This window comes from Pithys albifrons, chromosome 20, assembly GCF_047495875.1.
Source record: "Pithys albifrons albifrons isolate INPA30051 chromosome 20, PitAlb_v1, whole genome shotgun sequence".
Taxonomy (NCBI): domain Eukaryota; kingdom Metazoa; phylum Chordata; class Aves; order Passeriformes; family Thamnophilidae; genus Pithys; species Pithys albifrons.
The window spans coordinates 7,510,154-7,532,373 of record NC_092477.1 but is presented as its reverse complement, the minus strand read 5'-3'; the positions used below and the strand labels follow the sequence as shown (position 1 = coordinate 7,532,373).

At 59.3% G+C, this 22,220-nt stretch overlaps 3 protein-coding genes across 4 annotated transcripts; 1 reads left to right on the top strand and 2 right to left on the bottom strand.

Moving 5' to 3' along the window:
* The first annotated feature begins 1,899 nt into the window (after window positions 1–1,899).
* On the top strand, window positions 1,900–13,201 carry CERCAM (cerebral endothelial cell adhesion molecule). 2 transcript variants are annotated; one of them, XM_071574225.1, is made up of 14 exons: window positions 1,900–2,007; window positions 4,926–5,161; window positions 8,506–8,616; window positions 8,802–8,919; window positions 8,999–9,133; window positions 9,220–9,424; window positions 9,497–9,616; window positions 9,735–9,811; window positions 9,965–10,071; window positions 10,176–10,308; window positions 10,473–10,600; window positions 10,682–10,885; window positions 11,823–12,059; window positions 12,670–13,201. In XM_071574225.1, exons 2-13 carry the CDS (start codon window positions 5,088–5,090, stop codon window positions 12,055–12,057), a joined length of 1,647 nt encoding a protein of 548 aa, XP_071430326.1. In that variant the 5' UTR covers window positions 1,900–2,007; window positions 4,926–5,087; the 3' UTR covers window positions 12,058–12,059; window positions 12,670–13,201. The 2 variants fall into 2 exon arrangements, with proteins under 2 accessions (XP_071430326.1, XP_071430325.1); XM_071574224.1 differs by lacking the exons at window positions 1,900–2,007; window positions 4,926–5,161 and adding an exon at window positions 6,751–6,989.
* Window positions 13,202–13,412: 211 nt separating this feature from the next.
* On the bottom strand, window positions 13,413–16,198 carry PTRH1 (peptidyl-tRNA hydrolase 1 homolog). Its single transcript, XM_071574374.1, has 5 exons — window positions 16,158–16,198; window positions 15,110–15,329; window positions 14,849–14,948; window positions 14,224–14,269; window positions 13,413–13,817 (listed from the first exon to the last, which is right to left on the bottom strand). Exons 1-5 carry the CDS (start codon window positions 16,188–16,190, stop codon window positions 13,629–13,631), a joined length of 588 nt encoding a protein of 195 aa, XP_071430475.1. The 5' UTR covers window positions 16,191–16,198; the 3' UTR covers window positions 13,413–13,628.
* Window positions 16,199–17,555: 1,357 nt separating this feature from the next.
* On the bottom strand, window positions 17,556–21,876 carry TOR2A (torsin family 2 member A). Its single transcript, XM_071574194.1, has 5 exons — window positions 21,675–21,876; window positions 21,219–21,484; window positions 19,958–20,133; window positions 19,513–19,640; window positions 17,556–19,004 (listed from the first exon to the last, which is right to left on the bottom strand). Exons 1-5 carry the CDS (start codon window positions 21,820–21,822, stop codon window positions 18,760–18,762), a joined length of 963 nt encoding a protein of 320 aa, XP_071430295.1. The 5' UTR covers window positions 21,823–21,876; the 3' UTR covers window positions 17,556–18,759.
* Between the last annotated feature and the right edge of the window lie 344 nt (window positions 21,877–22,220).

The window sequence follows — 22,220 nt, the reverse complement described above, 5'->3', positions numbered from 1 at the left end:
GGTTTGGCCCCGCAGGGAGAGTGATCGGTGAGTGCTGGGAGAGAAACTCCCGCAGCCACAGGGATGCTTGGAGCAGCCCAGCCCCATGGAGCTGCAGAGTGACCCCAGTCCCTGTCCCCAGCCCCTGGAGATGTTCCCTGCCTCAGGCCTGGCCTCTGGAGCACAGGAAGAGTGTCAGAGACAGCGTCAAGTCCAAACCCTGAGCAGGGATCAACGGCGCAGGGATCTGCAACTGGGGACTGCTCTCCCACAGAGCCTCATTCTCACCCTGGGAGGTTTTGCCCACCCTGAAGAGGCATGAAGGTATTCCAGAGCCTGGGGACAGACACATCCCCGTGGTCTCTGCCTCATGGGCCTGGGCCAGAGGGATGCTGAGCTCCTGCCACAGCCATGTGCCTCCCTCCGAAGGGCTCCTCTGCCTGCACACACTTCCCTGCCAGCACTAGTGGCAATAAACCCACTTCCTACGAGTGCGAAAATCTAAAGAAAGCCGGCATTTAATAAAAAGAAAAAAGCAGCAGCAGCAGCTGAAGGCCCCTGTGCTGGGTTGCAGCCATTGCCCAGGACCTGCCGCTCTTTGGGAAGCGGGAACCATCTGGGGGAAACCCCTGTCGCTGCTTGGGGTGTTCTGACATTGTTTTAGGCCCGGACCTGCCAGCCTTTTCACTTGCTTTAATTCCTAACACTCCCCACAACCACTTTTTTTTTTAAAGTCTCTTTCCCAAATCTCGGCCGAGTTAATGAAGTTATGTGATCCTATAAATGTTAATTGTCTAAACTTCTTCTCCTCTCTCCCCCTATTTTTTTTATCTCTCTCCTCCTTGCTGTTTTCTGCTCCACTTGTAATAAAGAAAATATCTTGGCTGGTCTTAGCCAGTTGCTTGGCAACCTCAATAGAAAAAAAGAGAACAGAATGTAACCAATCCCGAGACAACCGAAAGATTTTGGTGACATGTGACCTCTCGGAAAAGGGCAGCCTTAAACTGTCCCTTCTGTCCTTTGCTCTGACCATTAGGGTCTCTCGCCCTCCCCCCGCCCCGGCTCCTTACACCAATAAATATGGATTAGTGAAATACTTTTTCCCACACTGATGAAAAGCCGGGATTGATCTTTCCACCTCCTTTATCTACCAACCTGACAAGTTTCTAAACAAAATTAAGAGGGAAGAGGCGAAAGGAGGCATCCCGGGTTGGGCGGCCGGGGCCGGATCCTGCCCCGCCGTGGGGATGGGGGGTCCCCGCCGGGGCTCTGGCGCCGGCAGTGCCAGGCTGGGGCTGCTCAGCCTCCGACCGGACCTGCTCTCTGTGTGCTGGGGAGCCCCTTGCGTGGCACTAGTGGGTTAAGAAATAAAACGTAGTTTTCTGACCCAAAAGAAAAAAAAATAAAGCCCTAACCAAGCCCTGCACTCCCTCGATGGGCGCCTGTGTGTCCTGGGGAGATCTGTGCTGCTCCTCACCGCGGAGCCTCAGCGTTTGCGGCCGGCCGGGGAAGTTGTCTGCAAATTTCATCCTGGAAAAAAACCCCACAACATGATGTCATTGGCTTTCTGATGCATCTCGCCGGCGCCCCTCCACCTGCCGTCGGCCTCCGCTTGGCCAAGAGCCGCGGCACGACCACGACGGTCAGCCCGGGCACGGCCGTGAGCCTCGGCACGGTGGTCGGTGCTCCGACTCTCGCCCCCCCGCCGGCCCCCCGGCTCTCGGCTTTCCCAGGCTCCCGGTGCGGTAAATGCCTCTTTCACCAGCATTTCCCCTCTTCCCAAAAAAGCATCACCTTGCCAGCTCCCTTCCTCCCGCCAGCTGCCAGGAAAAAAAAAATTAGGGCAAGGACAGGGAACGAGAGCAAAACCAATGAACTTGTTTCCAGCTTTTCCTTCGGATCAACCGTCCAGTAGCGGGAGAAAAATATTTGTCCTGTAAAAAAATCCTCTCTCCGTGCAGGCTCTGAGCCCTTCGTCACTGGGACACTGGCTGGAGACTCGGGCTCAGCTCGGCAGCAGAGGACACTGTAAGTTGGGCGTCTGCTTAAGCAGTTTCCTGGCATTTTTTCTTTTTTTTTTTCTTTTTGTGGGTTGCCGGCGGGGTTGCCACGGTTTGGGGCTCAGACCCCCAAGGATGGAGGAGGAGGGTCGGGGCAAGGGGAAGTCGCAAAGAAGGGGGTTTGTGAGGGGCACTGGCTGCGAGGTGCGGGCAGAGTGGGCACCGGCGCCGTGCCCGTGCCGGCGGTGACCGGTGGTGCTGGGCGCCGGCAGCCCCGCGGTGCACAAAGCCCCTTTGAGCGGCTCACAGAGGAGCTGCTCATCCCTCGCCGGCCTCCTGGGAATGGCCCCGGGAGAGGAGAGCGGAACTCTGGCCCTGAACACCCAGGAGGGCCAACAGGGAGTAGGAGGCTCAGGGCTGTGGAGCTGAGTGTCCCCCGGTCAGGAATGGCTGAGTCCCAATCCATGGGGTGTCCACAGCCCCCCAGGACAGGCTGGTTCCTGCCCAGCCCCGCTGGCCGAGGAGCAAGCTGTGGGGAGCAAGGGGTGCTCCAGCTGTTCCACGTGGGGATGGGGGACTCAACCCCTCCCATCATGGGTGGTGGTGACACCCACGAAGTCACCAGAACTCTGGACCCAAGGGTGGCTACGGGCAGGGCTGCAGTAATGGATGGGATGGAGAGTCTAGTGGGACCAAATGGGAACCAGTGGCACCTACTGGCACCCGGTGGGACCCAGTGGGACCCGATGAGATCCGATGGGACCCAGTGGGACCCTGTGGGCCCTGCCTGCCCTGCTGCCGAGGCCGGCTGGCCAGGCACAATACCACGGCCCCGCTCCTGAGCCGCCGCTGAAGCCCCTTTCCCAGCATCGAGCGCCTTTGTCTCGCCTTTGTGATGGAAAGAGCCCCCCCCTCCTAAATCACGGCCCTGACACCCCCATTGTCTCCTTCCCGGGGACGTTTGAAACTTCTCCCCCCCCTCCTGAGGTCAGGAATGTGGCCGGTTTCTATTGGGACGGAGGAGCAGGGCTGGGTGGGGGGCTGCGGGGTCACGCCGGCTCGGCGGGTCAACCCGAAAACAAAACCTTTTGAAATACCTACTCTCCATCACTGCCAACATTGTCCCCTGCCAGCGGGGGCCTGGCACGGCCCCTCGACGCCTCCAACCCGGCCGCTGCCCACCCCAGCGGTCAGCATCTGGGGGGGGGACAGAAGGGTATTGTGCCGGAGGGGACAGCTTTGTTTTCGGTCACAGCTGCCCCGGGTTGGGACGGGGACCGACCGTCAGCCCCGCTGGAGGGGGAGAGGAGGGAGGAGACGGAGGGGATGGGAGCACATGGGTCAGCACATCACAGGGGGTACCTGGCCCGTCGGGTACCCCTCTGTCGCTGTCCCTCTGTGAGGGGACAGTGGGGAGGACAGAGAGCAGCTCTGTGTCGTCCTCAGAGTGAAGCCCCAGGGTGTGTGGTGTCTCCCTGCCCAGTGGGGCTGGGGCAGCCTGGGGTTGGCCTCCTGCCTCAGTTTCCCCTTGCTCCAGGAGATGTCCCTCTGCCCAGTGACAGGTGCCTTTGACACCCAGAGCCAGGGCACTGTTGGTCCTGATGCCAACAGGTGTGGTTGAGACTGGGGAGAAAAGGGACCATGCTGAGGCTGAACCAGCTCTGCCACCCAGGAGTGCCAGGGTTTTGGCCACTGTAGGACTTGAATGTGGCTCCAAGGCCAGCAGTGCCTTGCAGGTGGAACAGAGCATCCCACATGGCCCCATATCCCTGCTCCCAGCAGGACATGAAGAGGGTCCCCCGAGAAACCTTCACCCTCCCAGAATTTTGCAGCCCACCAGGAAGACCCCAGACTGTCTCCCAATGGGATGAGAGATGGGAGACGCTCATGATATGCCCCATTTACATTGGCATGGATCTCCCTGTCCCCACCAGCCAGGAGGGAATGTTGCTCCTGTCAGCTTCCAGCTCCTCTGGCAGAGCATCTCTTGGGTGGGCCAGAATCCCCCTGGGTGGCCAAAATCCCTCCCAGGATGGCCAAAGTCGCCCCAAGATGGCCTAAATCCCCCTGGATTTTTCTGTGTGGGAAGATCTGTAGTTTTTGCAGAAGCAGCCTGCAGGGAGGAGAGCAGAGCAACACCGTGGATGTGATGGGTTTAGCAGAGACCTGGAAGGAAAACCCAGCTAGGAGGGGAACACTGTCCTCCTGAGCTACCCAACAGCTGGAGGGTGGTGAAAACAGCTGGAGCAGCTGGAATGGCTCAGGATGAGGGGCTTGTAGGCCAGAGAGCACAGTGGGTTCTCAGGCACTCCCTTGGTTCTGGAGTCCCTGCTGGAAGCTGTGGGGGAATCTCTGTGCCTCAGTTTCTCCATGTGTGGACAGAGCTGGGGGTTTGAGGCTGGATGAGGTCTGGAGGGGGCAGCATCACTTGGACAGTGTCACAGCATGGGATTAGGGACCCCTCAGGGGCCCCATGGACCTGGGCAGCCAGTTGGTCCTCAGGGTGTTTTGTCTTGTGAAATAAGATTAATAAATTTGTTAGTGTCTGAGGGACTTGTACCAGCCCCCAGCCATACACATGTACACAGAATCTCAGCATTTATATATACATATATATTTATCTACACACACCTATTTTTATATATTTGCTTCTTGCAACCAAGGTTGAGCCTTTTAAAGCAGAAAAATAGGACGTTTGAGGAACCTGATGCTTTTCAAAGGCTTTGCTGAAAATCCTAGAAAATTTTAAGGAAGCGGTGGAGAGAGATGGGAGGGAGGTGGCCAAAACCCTCAGTCCTGGGTCCAAAAGCAACTTTTTCCTGTAAAAAAAGAAAACATACTACTGTAAACCTCACATAATGCTGCTGTTTGCCCGGTGCTGTTGGGATGGGAAGGCGCTTTTCCAGACAGGATATTTGAAGGCCTGACATTGGCTCTGTGTTACAGGTATCACCATGAGTCCATCAAGCCATGGGGATGTCCTGAGCCCCATGGGGACACTCTGGGGCCTGTGGGGATGCCCTGAGTCCTGTGGAGATCTGCCACCTGCCTTCCAGTCCTGCTCCTGGGGCACAGGGGCTGTCATAAGCCTGTGCTAGAGTGGCAGGGATGGAGGTGCTGAGCTGCAGTGTAGAGCTGGGTGGGACATCACCCCAAGGACCACACAGCATGTGCCCTGGCAGGTAACCTCCATGTCTCCCTTCTCCTCTAGCTTGTCTGTGCTATTTTCTCTGTTGCACGCCCAAAGCTGCCTGTAAGGTGCCACTTTGCTCACAGTGGGCTCCGAGCGTCCATCGAGAGCCCTGTGACAGCCGGGCTGTGGGGCAAGGCAGAATGCAAAGGCTGGAGACCAGCCCTGTCTCGGACAAACCCTGGAGTCGTGGGCTCCCCGCCGAGCGCCGGGAGGTGGCAGCAGCGGCCGATCCTGGGCCGTGCTGCGGGGGGAAGATGCGGGTGGGTGTCCCCGCGGGACCGGGGGGCCGCGGGCTCCGCGGGCATCCCCGCGCTCTGCGGCTCTTCCTCCGCCTTCACCCCGCGCTCTGCGGTTCTTCCTCCTTCACCCCTTCCCAGGCCGCGGGGCGGCCCTCGGAGGCTCCGGCGGAGGGGAGAGGGGCTGCCCATCGCCCACCCCATCAGGGGGCTGCACAGGAGTGGAGTCTGGGCACAGGTGGGGGCTGGGCACAGACACGGGTGGGTCTGGCTGTGCCGGACTCCTGGGTTCCTGCCCCTTCCCGCAGCTCCTCCACGGCGGGGGAGCGCCCGGCAACGCTGGCACTGAGCCCTTCCCGAAATACTTGTCCAAGCCCAGGGCTGTAAACAGCGGTTTTCTCTCCCTGCAGCCACCGCCGGGTCCTGCGGGCCTCCCCTTGTTCCCCCACCCTCTGTGTTGCCTCTTTTAGGTGTTCCTGAATAGTTCACTTCCCGACCCCTCTGATGCATCCTGATGCAGCCCCCCCGGAGGGCCGCGGAGCTGGGAACACAGCAAGAACAGGCACCTGGGGCGCCCCTCACCCTGCTGCGGGTGGGCACAGTTTTGGCCACATGTGGCATCCACCAGCCCCTCACCAGGGCTCCGGTGCCACCGCAGTGAGGGGTGCCCGGCACAGCTGGTGAGGGGCACAGAGTTATTGCTCCGTGTTCTCCAGGCCTGTGCTTGCTCTCGGAGCTGACAGCTGCATTTATGAGTTGGGTGGAAAACCAGAGGGTTTGGTCAAACGTCCCACAGGCCCCGAGCCTGTCCCGGCCAGCGGCTCAGACACATCACAGACACTCCTGGGGGCGGCAAATGGTCAGCCACGGGGGGCAGCCTGGGAGGGACACGGCCAGTGATGGGTAGAACCGTGAGCCCACCCAGCTACAGCTCACCCGGGCCACAAGACTCGCTCAGTCACAAGTCCTTCTCAGCCACAAGCCTCCCCAGCCGTGATCCTCGGTCACGATCCTCCATGGCCACGATGCCTCCAGTCACCAGTGTCCCTGGGCAGGATTCCACTCAGCCATGAGCTCCCCCCATTCTCTTGCACGCCCACTCACGCCGTGCGGGCACCGGGGGGACCCGGACCTGCGCTGGCCGGGGACACAGGGAGATAACCAGGAGCATCCTCGGGCAGGAGGTCTTGGGGTGCCCTCTGGACTCTCGCCCCCCAGCCGTGGGCTATTCGGGGCTCTGCACCGATTATGGGCTGTATTTAAGGAAACCCGACCCAAACCCGCCCCCGGGGCTCGAGGAGGCGGCGGGGCCGGGCCGGGGGCGGGGGCGGGGGGGTGCGCTGAGCTTGGCGGGTCCCAGCCCGCCCCTTCCCCGCCCGCCGCCGCCGCCATGGGCGCCGCGGGGCTGTTCTGCGCCCTGTTCCTCCTGCTGGGCACCGGCACCGGCACTGGGAGCGGCACCGGGCCGGCCCCACCGCGAGTGGTGCTCGCCCTCCTGGCCCGGAATGCGCAGCATTCGCTGCCGCACTGCCTGGGAGCTCTGGAGCGCTTGGACTACCCTGCGGGGAGCATTGCCCTGTGGTGAGCGAGCAGGGACCCCCGGGGACAGCCGGGACCCCGCGATGCCAGGAGTAGCAGGGATCCGAGGGGAGGAGGGGGCTGTGGGGGAATGGGGACCCCGCGGGGAGCCGCGATGCTGGAGTTACGAGGACCACGAGGGGAATGGGGATGCTTGGGGGATAAGGGAGACTATGGTGGGAATGGGGAGACGAGGATAGCAGGGACCCAAAGGACAATGGAGCGGAGGGAGCGGGGGAGAACTGGGGGACTGGGAGCTCGGCGTGATCTTGGAGTAATGGGGGCCTGGATGGAGAGAGCAGAGATCTGAGGGAATGGGTGCCCTTGGAGGAATGGAGACCCTGGAGGGTCAGGGACTCCCGGGGGCAACAAGGGACCCGGCTGGCAGCAACTTCCCCAAAGGGTGAGGGGTGGCTCTGCCCTCGGTGAGGAACCCAGCAGGGAAGAGCTGTGGCTGCCCCGCGACGAGAGGGCAGGACCCCCACCTTTCCCCTGCGGAAACTGCGGGACTGGTGAGGTAGGGAAGCCCTGGGCACGAGGGGATTCTGCATCATCAGGGACCTGCCTTCCCTCTCCCTGCAGGGCTCGCCCCCAGCCCTCCTTCCCCTACGACACTCCCCAAACCCCCTTTTACCATGCTGGAAGGGGTGGCTGGGAGAGGAATCCCCTCGACCCTCCTCTTTGTCGCGCCGCCGCCGTCTCTCGCCTGAAGCTGTCGGAAACTTTTCTTCAGATGCTTTTGCGGGGAGCTGAGGCGGGGGTGCCTGGTAGGGGTGGCGGGGCTGGGGCGGGGGCAGCTGCCGGCAGGGCAAGAACATGGGGAATTTGTCTTTGCCTCCTGCACCTCCCGAAAGCCCCCGGCTGAAAGATTCTGCGGGATGTTTCAAGAGAAATCTGTTGATCTTGTGGGGCAGAATCCTGCCTTGTCCCCCTGAGTCCCAGGGGATCCCTGTAACGCCAGTGCCCGGGGGGTGGCTCAGGGCTCTTTGACAGGTCGAGGGTGCCAGGGAGTGTGGGGATTTGAGGGTTGCCCCAGTACAAGATTAGTTCAGCCCTGTCTGTTCTCGAGTCCCTGTGAACATTGAGAGGTTGACTGGGAGAGTTGGGAATGGCGATAGCTGATGGAAAAGGGAAGGTTTGGGGAGGGGATTGTTTCGGTGCCTGCTGGCTCCTTTCCTCTGGCTGCTGAAACAGCAGAGTGCACAGAGGTGCAGTGGGATGTAGGGATAGGGGGATGAAGTTCTTCATGGTGGGCAACCACAGGGCTGGGATGGGGAGAGCATGTCTGGGGCTGCAGCTGGGCTGCAGGGACAAGGGGTGAGAGCCAGGGGAAAGAAATTACCCGTTGGCATTCCCCCTTCTGCCTGCGCAGCCTCGGTTCCTTCAAATTACATGTTATGTTCCCAAACAAGTCTGTTGCTGGCTCAATCTTTTGGCCCTGGGTACATTTCTGGTGCAGGGTGGGGTCTTGGTTGTCCTTTGGAGGGGACCCTCAGAGACTGATGTCCCCTCACCCCAGGTGTGCAACGGACCACAACTCGGACAACACCACTGCAATGCTGCAGGAGTGGCTGGGGGCGGTGGGGAAGAACTATCACTCGGTGGCCTGGAAGGTTCAGGAGGAGCCCAGGTGAGGCTGGGGTAGTCCTGGGGGGGCAGGTATGGGCTGTGAGAGGCTCCCAGAGCCCTCCTGCCTGGGGATGCTGTCAGGAGGAGGGAGACAGAGCGAGGCTGACTCAGCCTGACAGCAGGAATGGGCTGCACCGAGTTTGTGCATTCCCAGCAGAGGGTTAACCCCTGCCTCCCCCTGCCCAGCTCCTACCCTGATGAGCTCGGACCCAAGCACTGGAGTGACAAACGCTATGAAAACCTGATGAGGCTGAAGCAGGAAGCTCTCAACTATGCCCGGGAGCAGCAGGCAGACTACATCCTGGTAAGGGACATGAAGCTCTGGTGAGGTGGGGTCTGGGCTGGGCATTTCCATGCCTCCAGAACCTGTGACATCCCCCCAGTTTGTGGACACTGACAGCATCCTGACCAACAACCAGACCCTCAAGTTTCTCATGGCACAGAACAAGTCAGTGGTGGCCCCCATGCTGGACTCACAGACCTTTTACTCCAACTTCTGGTGTGGCATCACACCACAGGTATGTCCCCAGAAAGCCCAGGGAATGAGACACCCCCATGGCTGAGGAGCCCCCCACCATGGAGGTGTCACACCAGTGTGTCACAGGGCTACTACCGCCGGACAGCCGACTACTTTCCCACCAAGAACCGGCAGCGGGTGGGCTGCTTCCCTGTCCCCATGGTCTATGCCACATTCCTGATTGACCTACGGAAGGAGGAGACATCGCAGTTGGCCTTCTATCCACCCCATCCCAACTACACCTGGGCCTTTGACGACATCATTGTCTTTGCCTACTCCTGCCAGGCGGCTGGTGAGGGAGATGTTGGCTTGGGGGGGTGCAGAGCTTGAGGGGGCAGTGGTGCTCACCTGTCCCATCTGGCAGGTGCTGAGGTCCATGTGTGCAACCAGCACCGCTTTGGTTACATCAATGTCCCCGTGAAGGCCCACCAGACACTGGAGGATGAACGTGCCAACTTTGTGCATCTCACGCTGGAGGCCATGGGTGAGTGGCCATGGATGGAGGGGTCCTGGGGGCATCCAGATCCTGACAGAGCTGTTGGTCCCAGCTCCCAGCCAGGGGAATCTGAGCTCCACTGAAAGGGTGTCCCCTCTCTCCACAGTGGATGGCCCCCCCATGCAGCGCTCCAGGCACATTTCCCTCCTGCCCCGGCCACTCACAAAAATGGGCTTTGATGAAGTAAGTGCTCAGTGGACCCCCTTGTGTCCTGTCTGTCCCTCTGGTTGCACCCATCCATGGCAAAGCCTGAGTCCCTGTCCTCATGCTGTGGTAGTTGGGATGTTCCCCTGTGACCATATACCCCCTTGGTGGGACTCTTCCTTTCCTCCCCAGATCTTCCTCATCAACCTGGTGCGGAGGCCGGATCGGCGCCAGCGGATGCTGGCATCCCTGCAGGAGCTGGAGATTGTCCCACGGGTGGTGGATGCTGTGGATGGCAGGTGACCATTAGAGGACCACTTGGCCAGCCCCCCAGTGTCACCCTGGGGAGGGGATGGGGGGTGCCTTGGGGGCACACCTTGTGATGCAGCCCCTTGCCTTGCAGCACCCTCAACAGCAGTGACATCAAGGTGCTGGGAGTGAACCTGCTCCCTGGGTACTACGATCCCTTCTCTGGCCGCACGCTCACCAAGGGCGAGGTTGGCTGCTTCCTCAGCCACTACAATATCTGGAAGGAGGTAAGGGGACACAGGGGTAAATGAGGTCCCTAAAGGGGCAGGGAGCCTGTGAGCATCACAGATCTCCAGAGGGCCTGGAGAGAGGGGTGTCCTGAAGGGTGAGTGGCACCGCTATGGTCCAGTGTGGTGCTGGGATGGGTTTGCACCTCTGTCTCCTCTCCCAGATTGTGTCCCGGGGGCTGGAGCGGTCGGTGGTCTTTGAGGATGACGTGCGCTTTGAGGCTGCCTTCCCTGCACGGCTGCAGCGGCTGATGGACCAGCTGGAGGGGGCACAGCAGGACTGGGACCTAATGTAGGGGCTGGGGCCGAGGGGAAGTGGGGTGCGGTGGGGGTCCCCAGGGCTGGCTCTCACAGCTCTCTGGCCACCCCTCAGCTACCTCGGGAGGAAGCAGGTGAATGATGAGGATGAGGTGCCCGTGGAGGGCGTGCAGAACCTGGTGGTGGCTGGATACTCATACTGGACACTGGCCTACGCCATCTCCCTGCGTGGGGCTCAGAAGCTGCTGGCCACCAAGCCCCTCTCCAAAATGCTGCCGGTAGACGAGTACCTGCCCATCATGTACGACAAGCACCCCAAGTAAGGAGCAGGGGGTGCAGGAGGGTGCTGGCATGGCCATGCTGGGGAGGGAGCATGTGTTTCTTCTCTGCCATCACCGTCCCACCCTCCCCCCTGCTCACCAGCATTACTCATGCTGGAGGAAAACATCTGTAGCATGAGCTCATTCCTCATTGGCCACCGCCTGGCCACCAGCCACTGGAAAATGGCCCTCTGCCAGCATGGGGTTGGGGGACGGGCCTGGAACTGAGGCTTGGTGTGGGCCCTGCATGGGGGTCTTGGCCCCTTGGCAAGGAGGGAGTAGAGCCCTGTACCCTGGTGCCGAGAAGGTGTGTTGTCCCCTTCCCCTGGTTGTGGGTCTCAGCCCCAATTTGTGGCACTTTGCACTCCCCTCTCTGGGGTGGGGATCAGTGATAAGGCTGTGTCTGGGGAGTGGGAGGCACTTTAGGGAGTAGGTGAGCACTGGTTGCCGAGTGTCCTGTGAGAGAGGGAGGTGAGAAAGCCAGTGGGCAGGATGGAACAACACAGGGATCAGGCATGTAAAAGGCAGGCTAGAGGTGGCTGGAGGGGCGGATTAATGTTCTGGATGTGCACCAGGAGCAGCTGGAAGTCCCATGCTTGCAGGGATAACAGCACCAGACAGCTCTGGCCCGGGCCCATCTGGATGCTGTGCCAGAGACCCCCTCCGTGCCAGACTCGGCCCTATGCCACCAAGACTAGTGGGGATAGATGGGTCCTGGCCCCTCTGCCATCCCTCCACAATCCCTGTCCTTCCAGGCTCTGCAGGCAGCAGTGGCACGGGGCAGCCCCCCTGCCTTTTACCCAGTGTCTCTCCCCATCCAGTGCCCTCCATGGAGCCTTTCCAGGGTGGTTGGTATGGTTTTCCCAGTGCTGCTTCTCCCGTGTGCCATGCTTTGTAAGCCAGTTTCTCCTCTTGGGTCTGCTCTGCTTTCCCCAGCGAGGATTACAAGCGGCACTTCACCCCCCGGGACCTGCTGGTGTTTTCAGCCCATCCGCTCCTGGTATATCCCACCCACTATGCTGGGGACAGCAACTGGCTGAGCGACACTGAGACCTCCACCATCTGGGACGACGATGCCAAGAAGACCGACTGGGCTGGTTCGCAGAAGACCCTGCGGGGCTCAAGGGGCAGTGCCGGCCACCTTCGCTCCACCTCCCGCGATGAGCTCTGATGGTGAGCAGGGCTGTGGGACTCAGGCACAGGGCACAGAGTGGCTGGGGAGCATCCTCCTGCCAGCGCCGTATTTGGATGTAGCCTGCATGCCTTTTTGCCATGTGGCAGCAGCTCTCTCCCCATCAAAGCACTGGGAAACAGAGACGAGACCCTCTCTTCCAGGTGAGGAAAGGGATGGGGACACAGATGTCCCATGTGGGGCTGCAGGGGACCAGAGCCCCTTAAGTGGGGAAGGCATAATGCTCCTTGTCCTGCTGCAAAAGTCCCCTTAGTTGGGAGAGCTGGGAGCTTCTCCCAGGGGAACGTTTCACCCCAGCACTACTTGCTCCCTCAAAAACCCGGTCTCCACAGGGCTGTGTCTCCATGGGGCAGCCATGCAGGCAGGTGAGAACCTGCAACAGCTTGGCCCCAGGGCAGCACGGCCATGGTTAACACCGGGTCAGACTTTCCCTGCCTGAGGTTGCTTGTTCTGGCACAGCAGAGCTGTCCTGGGAGCTGCCAGACTGGGGGAGGCTGGAAAACAGCCCTCCCACTGCCTCGGCTGCAGGCGTGAACACGCCAGGGCTGCTCCTGCCGTGACTGCTGCTAATGTCTGTGTCGTGCCTCCTAGGGATGAGGGATCGTGACCCAGCTGGGATCACCGCGGGCCAAGACCTGATCTTGCCCACTCCCACTCAGGAGATGCAGCTGCCCTGGACAGACCCCCACTGGGTTCTTTGAATCTGACCATGACAGATCTACCTAAGGCAGGATTTGCCCTAGGAGAGCCTTTCCCTGCTGGATGGAGTGACCAGCGCAGCACTGAGCTCTGTCTCTGCTGAGGACACGTCTCCAGGACTGCCCTGAGTGATGACAACTCTGCCACCAGTTTGGACTTCAGGGAATGCTTTCCAGGCCGGGACTGGCTCCTGCAGTGGCACACGTGGCCTCCTGCCACTGACTGGGCTCGTCCCTTGTGCCATGTCTGGGTTGAAGCCCAGGGAGGATTAAAGCAGACTGTGATTGAGCTGATATGTGGGGTGCTGGCATTGCCCCATGTCCCCAGGGCATTATCCCACTGGGGTCATCTTGGAGCTGCAGACAAAGGTCTGGCCATTCCCCCAACTGAGATTTGCTTTGGAAATGAAATCCGTAAGGCGGGAGAGGTGGGGTGAGGTTGCCATGGTTTCCCAACGAAGTCGAAGCAACTTTGGTGGACCTTACAGGAGTTGCTCCCATCACTCCCCACTTCCCACTGGAAACATCCCTCCAGAACAGGCTGGCGGAACAGGGATGGGAACATGGATTTGGGTTGTAGTGTCAGGGAGAACCCCAGCTTAGCAGACAGCGCATGGAAGAGAGGCAGGAGCAGGGCAGAGTCAGAGTTTATTTATTTCTGTTGCGTTTGGAGCCACTGCAGAGATCCGAGTGGGACATGAGCTGCACAGATCTGTGCTGGGATAGAGGGGGGCTGTCCCAGAGTCTGGTCAGGCTGCCCAGCAGCCGGGCCAGCTCTGCTCTGCACCATGGTCACTCTGGAGAGCAGAGAGTGCCCTGTCCATTGGCCACGCTGGTCCCCAGGGGTTCATGTCAGCCCCTGTCCCCTGGCTCCCCTGCAGGCGCTCGGCTCTGAATGTGCTCCAGCAGGCAGGTCACTGCCTGGGCCAGGACCTGCTCCAGCCTCTCCTGCTCCCCAGCACTGAATGGAGCCAGGACATAGCTGGACACTGTCACTTCACCCTCTGGCCGCCCGATGCCGACCCGGAGCCGGGGCATCTTCTGGGAAGGAAGGAGGAGAGCTGGGTGAGCTGCCCCTCAGTGGCTGAGACAGAGCTGGGCGAGGGGATAGTGCTGAGAGTGGGGCTGGGCACTGAGGGAGCAGCTCCTCATGTTTTCCAGGTGGTTTTGAGTGCTTCTTCCAAGAAACATGATTTTGGAAGAGGCTTTTGCTGGGCTGTGTTGAGATTCCAGGCTCCTGCCAGGCCTGGCAGAGCTGCTCAAACTAATTGTTTCCATGTCCTCCATGGCAGCCAAACAGACAGCCCTCAGGGAAGGAGGGGAAGGAGAAAAGGGGAGAGAGGGAGCAGGGGCTTGTCTGAGGGGAGTCAGAAAAATGGGAGCGTAGGGACAAGCCATGCACTGAGGGGGGCACAGGACCGATTCCCTTCCACTGAGGTCCACTCACGTTGGAGTGCAAAGCACTGATGCAGGATTGGACCCCGTTGTGTCCCCTTGGGAGAGAAAGAGAAAACCCAGTTAGTGTGTAAGAGATCCCCCCAGGTCTTGGGGTCTCTTGCTGCAGGGTTGTGGGGCTGTAGTCCCAGCCAGGGAACATCCAGACCTGGGGGCTCAGAGCAGCTGGCTGAGGGAGATGAGGGAAACAGGGCTGGGACAGCACGTTCTGTGCATTTCAGCTCTCACTGCAGCTGGTGTGTGTGTGACTAAGCACTGGGGTCCAGAACCATCCTTGTCCTGTCCCACAGGGGAAGATTTCTTGGGTTAAATGTCTCCAGGCTGACCTAGGACCTGGCACTAGGCAGGCACAGTGCTATAAAAAGCCCATGTAGTGCAGTTGATGGGCTGGATCCAGCCCACAGACAATTCCAGGAGGCTCGCTGCCCTCTCTGCCAGGGCAGGAACTGGGAGGCTGCCCAAACAGCCAGATGTTGCCTTTGCAACAGATCAAGCCCAGGGCTGGGGCTGAAAACACGGCAAGGCTGGTGGGACTGGGCCAGGAACAGCCCAAGTGCTTGTAAGGGTATGTTAAAACCTCAAACCAGCCTATACAGAGAACTGGGGCCACCCCATACCTTGCGCTGCCTCCCAGCTTGATCGCCACCTTGCCCAGGGCCTTGTCCAGGTCGTCGTGAACCAGGTAAATGTCTTCTGGGCCAAGGTTGTAGATCTCAGCTTTGGAAACAGAAATACAACCCAAGAAATGAGGGTGAGACACACTCATCAGGCCCTGCCCCTGCAGGGTGGGGCTGCAGAGACCCGTGCAGGGCAGGGAAGCAGCAGGGCTGTGCCACGGGCGGGTGGCACCGCAGGCTTTGGGGGACGCAGGCTCTCACCAGCACTGGCGACGCTGAGCCCGTTGAGGTTCATGAACCTCCGTGGCTTGAGCAGCACCAGCTGCAGGCCGTGGGCAGTGGCCAGGGTCACGTCAGCACAGCACCGTCTGTCCACTCGCCAGCCCTCAGCCACCGCCAGCTGCCGGGCCAGCCTGTCCAGCACGGCCATGCCCACGCTGTGCCGCGTCCCCCGCAGCCCGTAGTTGCCCAGGCCGGCCACCTGCGCGACAGGTGTCAACAGGGCCCTGCGAGGGCCAGACACCTGCCCCCCGTACCCCTCAGTCCTGTTTCTCCCCCAGTCCCAACAGCTGGATGGGTCCTCTCAGCCTGAATCCCTCCAGCGCTCTCCTCATAGCCCCAACACCCATTGTTCCCACTCAGCCCTGCTCCCCTCCCAGTGCTCCCCTCCCAGGCCCGGTGCTGCTCTTTCAGCCCCGACTCCTCTCAAACCTGTACCCCCACATGGCTCTGATCCCCTCGTTGCTCCCCTCACAGCCCCGATTCCCCGTTCCCCTCACCCCCTCTCCCCTCACACCCTCTCCCCTCACAGCCCCGATTCCCCGTTCCCCTCACACCCTCTCCCCTCACAGCCCCGATTCCCCGTTCCCCTCACACCCTCTCCCCTCACACCCTCTCCCCTCACAGCCCCGATTCCCCGTTCCCCTCACACCCTCTCCCCTCACAGCCCCGATTCCCCGTTCCCCTCACACCCTCTCCCCTCACACCCTCTCCCCTCACAGCCCCGATTCCCCGTTCCCCTCACACCCTCTCCCCTCACAGCCCCGATTCCCCGTTCCCCTCACACCCTCTCCCCTCACACCCTCTCCCCTCACAGCCCCGATTCCCCGTTCCCCTCACACCCTCTCCCCTCACAGCCCCGATTCCCCGTTCCCCTCACACCCTCTCCCCTCACACCCTCTCCCCTCACACCCTCTCCCCTCACACCCTCTCCCCTCACAGCCCCGATTCCCCGTTCCCCTCACACCCTCTCCCCTCACAGCCCCGATCCCCACGTTCCCCTCACGGCCCCCCCCGGCTCCGCCCCCACCATGGCGCGCCCCGCCAGCTCCGCCGCCAGCATCGCCCCGCCCTCCCCTGCGTGACGTCACGACTGACGCGCCGCTCAATGCCCGCCCTTCAACACCGCCTCCCCGCCCCGCGGCCATCTTGGTTACGGGCAGCGGCGCCATCTTTCTTGTGGGCGGCGGGGCGGTGTCGGGGGCGGTGTCGCGACAGGGGCTGGGCCGCGCTCCGCCCGCCCAGGGGCCGTCCCGCCGCTGCGATAAAGCCCCGAGGGTTGGCTGGTCCTGGGGGTGGTTGCGGACAGGGGAATACATCAGACCTCACCTTCCCCCAGCGCCCTCCCAGCCCTGGGCGTTCCTGGCCCTGCCCAGAGGGGCGGAGGTTCCTCACAGCGCGCTGTGAGTCCCCCAACCCAGCAGCGCCTGACTCGCTGCTCTTTTCCTCTTCACAGCTGGCAGAAAGGAGTGGAATTCTCCTCCCGTGACCAGCAGCAGGGAGCCATCACCTGCTATTCGGAAGCCATCGACCTGGATCTGCAGCGGGTTAAAGGTCCCCACAAGGCCTGGTACACCGGCAGAGACACTGAGAAGGGGGGCAGCGTCATTAAGGCTGGCTCTCGAGAACGTGGGGATCAGCTTCACGATGCTGTTAACCTCTCACCCGAGTTTCTCCCTTGGGTTCCCCCTTGTGCTTGATCATGGTCCTCAGCTGTGCCTCCCTGGACCATGTGAGCAGTCGGGAGAGGTACCAGGAGCTGGGATTTACTGCTGGTGGATTGTCTCCCTCCCGCCTGCCCTGTCCTGGGGGCATGGCTGGGAACAGCTGCTCTTTTCCAGACTGTCTCCTGCCCAGTAGAGCTCCGAGCTTTTGGCTAATGTCGCTGAAATTTTTGTGGCTGGGGTGGGCTGGACACGTGCCTTGAGTGTTTCCCATTGGCACGGGGAGCTCCAGACAGAGCCTGGGGGGTGGCAGCCGGCCCCCAGCTGCTCTCGTTTAACCGAGGTGCTGCTGCTGCCTCGCTGCAGTGCCCCTTTGCCCGGGGGAGCTGCCAGCAGGTCACCAGCAGGATGGAGCTGAGCCAGGTTGCAGCAGCACTGCATGAGCAGGGACAGCAGGACCTGGGGGTGAGGTGGGCTGGCACAGCCTGGGCTCACTCCTGTGCTCTCACTGGCAGGACCAGCAGGCAGAAAAGTGTCCACAGGTGGAGAGCACAAAGGGAGGATGCTGCTGCTACTGCTGTCCCTCCTCCCAGGGAAAGGCTGCTCCCTTATTCCCAGTTCCTGAACTGCAAACCATCAGCTCCATGCCACTACATGCCCTTAGTCCCATCCCATCAGGCAGCAGCTGTTCCCATGCAACTGCACATCTTCCAGGTCCTTCCACACTAGCTGCAATTGGGAATTCAAGTAAAAGACCCCAACCATTTATTTCATAAAAGATTTATTTTAAAATTAGAAATGCATATTTTTGGAAGAGGCAGAATATTTGGGTCCATCTGTGGGCCAGCTCCTGGGCAGCCTTTGGGTGGTGTCTAAAATCCCCCAAGCTTTGGGCCTGGAGCTGGAATGGTCCCAGCTGCTGGCAGATTGCTTGGGAAGTGTCCCTACACCCATTCCTGGAGCAGGTTGTTCCTAGAGCATCCCATGCTTGGCAGTCTGGAGCACTAATTCTCTTTACCTTGTCCCCAGGTTCCCTGTCATGACACTCCCCAGCTGAAGAGGTGCTGGCCCAGCCAAAACCTGCAAGGTCTGACCAGCAGAAGGATGTACAGGAGGCTCCACAGTGCATAGCACCAACTCTGCTGTAGAAATCATCATTGAATAAAAGAAATTTTTGAAACTGTTAGCAGCACCATGGGCTCCCCTGGAGGTAGGATGACATTTTTTGTGGTTGGTAAAACAAGCAAGAGGTCTCTTGTTGTTTTTCCTGGTTTGCTGCAGGGAAATCTTTTGGCCCTGAGGGAAAAGAATAGATGACGGGGTAGTAGATCAGGTGTTGCCATTTCCCACATTACCCCCCACACCTGGTGGTGAAACTGGTCCCTACCAGCACCTATTCACAGTGAAAGGAAGCTGGAAAAAACTTGGCTCTAAAAACCTCCTTGAAAAGAAAACTTTGCTGCCTTGTTTAAGGTGTTCACAGGAGTCAGCACCAGCACTGTCACATTGTACCATCGAGCTGAGGCACAGCCACAATTAAAAAGATTTTTTTAAGAAAGGTAAAATGCTGTAATATTCTTCTGTGGGGTCAAATCTTGATGTGCTGGGTATCAACAGCTGCCAGGAGAGGGGAGAGCTGCAGGTGGGTGCTGCTGACAGGCTGAGAAACCTCCCTGATGCTGCAGCCCCTCTCAGCATCTTCCCTGTGTTGTCACAGGTGCCTTGGGTGGTACATCCACCCTTACCTGGCCAAGGGTCAGTCAGTAAAGTGCTTTAACTCACATCATTTGCACTTAGTCCTGCAGCCCAATCCTGCAGCAACCTCCCTGGGGCTGGAGAGAGTTCAGCAGCAGAGCACTTGTGGTGCCAGGATGGACAGGCTGCTCCCACTGCTCATCCCACCAGCCCTGGGTGCTTTCCGGCTCCATATACACCATCTGTGGATTTGAGTGAGGCTCTCAACAGTGACTAGAAGAAAAAACTGATCCGAGAGGCCACTGTCTTGCAGCCTGTTGATGAGAATAATTTCTCCTCTTCCGGGAAGTACAGGATGCTGTCGGCCACCTCCTGGACAACGCCCGGACGTACTTCGAGGCCTTGCTGGTTGAGTTCGCTGACGACGCACTGCTTCACATGGTGGTGCTTCAGGGGGAGGAAAGGCACAACAACATCAATGAGTTGTTCATTAATGATCCCAGATTTGAAGAATCCACCTGCAAAAGGAAAGGAAGAGACAGGTTTTACCTTCAGAGAGCTGCTTTGGTTGAAGACAAAATACTCTGCTGAAGAGAGATGTGCTCTGATTTTGTACAAGGAGAGGGTTGAACCAATCAGCTGTCACTCCTCTTACTCCCAAATAGACATGTTCTCCAGGAATGAGGGGATTTAGCTTGTCTAGTCAGAATTTAAGTTCTGTTTCCTGTGACAAGGGCAAAGCAAGGAGAATCAGGCAGGCAGTGGGGATCAGTACATCTCAGTGCCATTCCAGTGAGCATGCTGTGCTGTCTGCCAGCCCTCAGCAGTTCCAAAGAACTTTGCTAAGGGTGGCAACAGGTCTGCTGGCTTGGAAGGCCAGACTATTCCTTCCCTTCACCAGGAAATCTTGAGGAGATTGTAGTTCCCTTCTCTCAAAACCCCCTCATCTCTTCTGGGCAGGTGGAGTGGGTGGCTGCCTGTACTGGGCTGTGTCCCTGCAGGAAGAGCTCAGCTCCACAGACTCACTCTGAGGGTTTTCAAACACGGCCTTGGAGATGGCTGGCTCCAGGTCCTGCAGGCTGATCTCCTCCCGGTCCTTGCGGGCACGCCACAGAGCCAGTGTCATGTCGTTGATCTGCTCCCCTCCTGCGTTGCTGCACAACAATGAAACACTTACTCAGTGTGTACCTGGGAAAATGGTGTTTCAGGACAACCTGACACCCACCAGCCTGCAGAGTGCAGGATCTCCCAGCTGCCTGTCCCAAAATGACTCCTGTAGAGCCAGCAGGGACAGAAGACCTTTTTCGTGCTCTCCAGGTCTGTGCACAATGAAATTGAATCTCTTGGCATTTGCAGAAGCTCAAAGCTTGGAGAAGGAAAAGCAAAAGTGTGTGCCTTGAAGTAAGCTGACCTCTGCCCAAGCAAGCAGTGGTGCTGGAAGGCCCTGTGGTGCCAGAGAGGCCTCTCTCACCTGATGAAGATGAAGATGGCTTTGCGGTAGTTGGTCCCATACACCACCCACGAGGGCCCCAGGAAGGGTATGATCACATCGATCAGGCCTGGGTGCATCTTGTCCATCTCATCGAAGAGAAAGGCCGAGCGTCCACAGTTTGTCAGGTTGCCTTGGATCCAGCGCTTCAGGCTTTCCTAGGGAAAACACACACCAAGCTGGGAGGCAGTGAGATAACAAGGGAGGCTGGAGCTAACCCAGAGCAAAGGCTGAGGCCAGAGCTCACACAGAGCTGAAGGTGCTGGAAGAACTGTGTTCCTGCACAGCAGCACCCACTCAGAGCAGGAACAGCCAGTGCTGGGGAGACCCCTTTATTCTGGGTTTCACACAGTGGCTGTTACCAGCTTTATTAGCCCACTGTAGGTCTTTATTACAGATTTAAAGAAGGAGGCAGGACACTAAAGCTGGAGATTCAGATTCCTACAGCTCCCCATGTTCTTCTCTTTCCCTATGTATCCACACAGTTCCCAGCTTCTTGCCAGCTCCTGTCCTGGTGCAGAAACATGTAAAGACCCAGAACAGCTCTGGCTCTTTACCATGCTGAAGGTATTTCCCAACCCACACAAAACCATTCCCGTTGCCTGGGGACATGTGTAACTCCCAACTGGAACACTTCTGCCAGGATGGGATTTACCTTCCCAATAGCATTTCTTCTACACAGTAAAATAAATAACTTCTTCAAACACCCAGAAAGCAAAGTTCCAGGTGCAGCAATTCCCTGCTCTCCTGAGGGTTTGGCATTCTGATTTCTTCCTTTCCTCAGCTTTAAGAGACAGAGTGGCACCATGAAGAGCCTGGGGTTCGGGAGCTGTGTGCTCTGGGAGGAGGGGATTACAAGTCTAGTGAGATGCAGGTTTTCACAGCCATCAGGCTGTTTGCAAAGCAAGGGGAGAATTTTAGTGCCTTTCATCTAAGCAAAGCACTTTTGTTTGTGCATACAAAGGGCTGTGTAAATATTTAAGGGATGAGAACACAATCAGGGCAAGGGCTGCTGTAGGAGAGACAAGAGTGATAACTGAGTGCCAGACTATAACCCAGTTACTAGTTGATCCTTCAGCCAGTGTGTGGAGCCACTCACTCAGCTGTGTTTGAGAGGGTAAAACAAAGAGCTTTTATTCCTACTGCACTTCAGGAAACAGCTTGAATACATATGTACTGAGGATCAAGATGGACACAACTCAAAACGCCCAATCAAGTAGTGCTGCTGGGAGGTGTCTCTTACCTTGTACTGCTCTATGTGCTCGGCGTGGGGGAAGTGCACTATGGGGGAGAAGTGGTGGACGTAAGGGCTGTGGAGCCCACCCTGGAAGAGGTAGCGGATGAGCATGGAGCTCACATAGGTTTTGCCTGTTCCAGTCGAGCCGTGGAAGGACATCACCAGAGGTTTCACCGGATTCTGGTTCTCCAGGAACTCCCGCACCCCCTTCATCACCTGCTGCCTCACCAGGGGCTGCCCCACCAGGCTGGTGGCCAAGTCGAACTCCAGACCTGAAAGGAAATGAAACCAAGCCTTAGAGAACGCGGGCTGACATCGCTCTGGTCTCACACTGCAGCCCCGTCCCGTCCCTGAGGGCTCCAGGTACGGCCCCGGGAAGGGTCTCCTGCAGCTGCCGGGAGCCGCTTTCCAGCCGCCCCTCTCCCCGGAGCCCCTTCCCGGCCCGCCGCCGCCCCCGCTGACCGCGCAGATCGGGCCTGAAGCGGCACTCGCAGTCCGACGAGAAGCCGCAGCGCAGCGCCCACAGGTCCCAGGCGGCGGCGGGGCGGGCGGCGGCCGCCAGCAGGGCCAGCAGCACCGGCAGCGGGGCCGGGGCCGCGCCGGGGGCCATGGCGGCCGCGCCTCCGCCACGCCCGCACTACAGCTCCCGGCGTGCCCCGCGCGGGGCGGGGCCTAGGGCGGAGCCAATGGGGACACGTGCTGTGTGAAGAGGCGTGGTCATGTATCGGGGGCGTGGCTTGATCCACATTGCCCCGCCCCCATCCAGTATGTGTGTCGGTGTCCCCCAATCCTTTGGGGACCCGGGACCCCCCCGCAGAGAACTGTCTGAAATTCAACAAGGGCAAATGCAGGGTCCTGCACCTGAGGAGGAACAACCCCGAGTGCTGGTTCAGGTTGGGGGCTGACGTCCTGGAAAGAAGACCTGCAGGAAAGGACTTGGGGGTCCTGGTGGACAGCAGGTTATTCGTGAGCCAGCAGTGTGACCTGGTGGCCAAGAAGGACAACAGA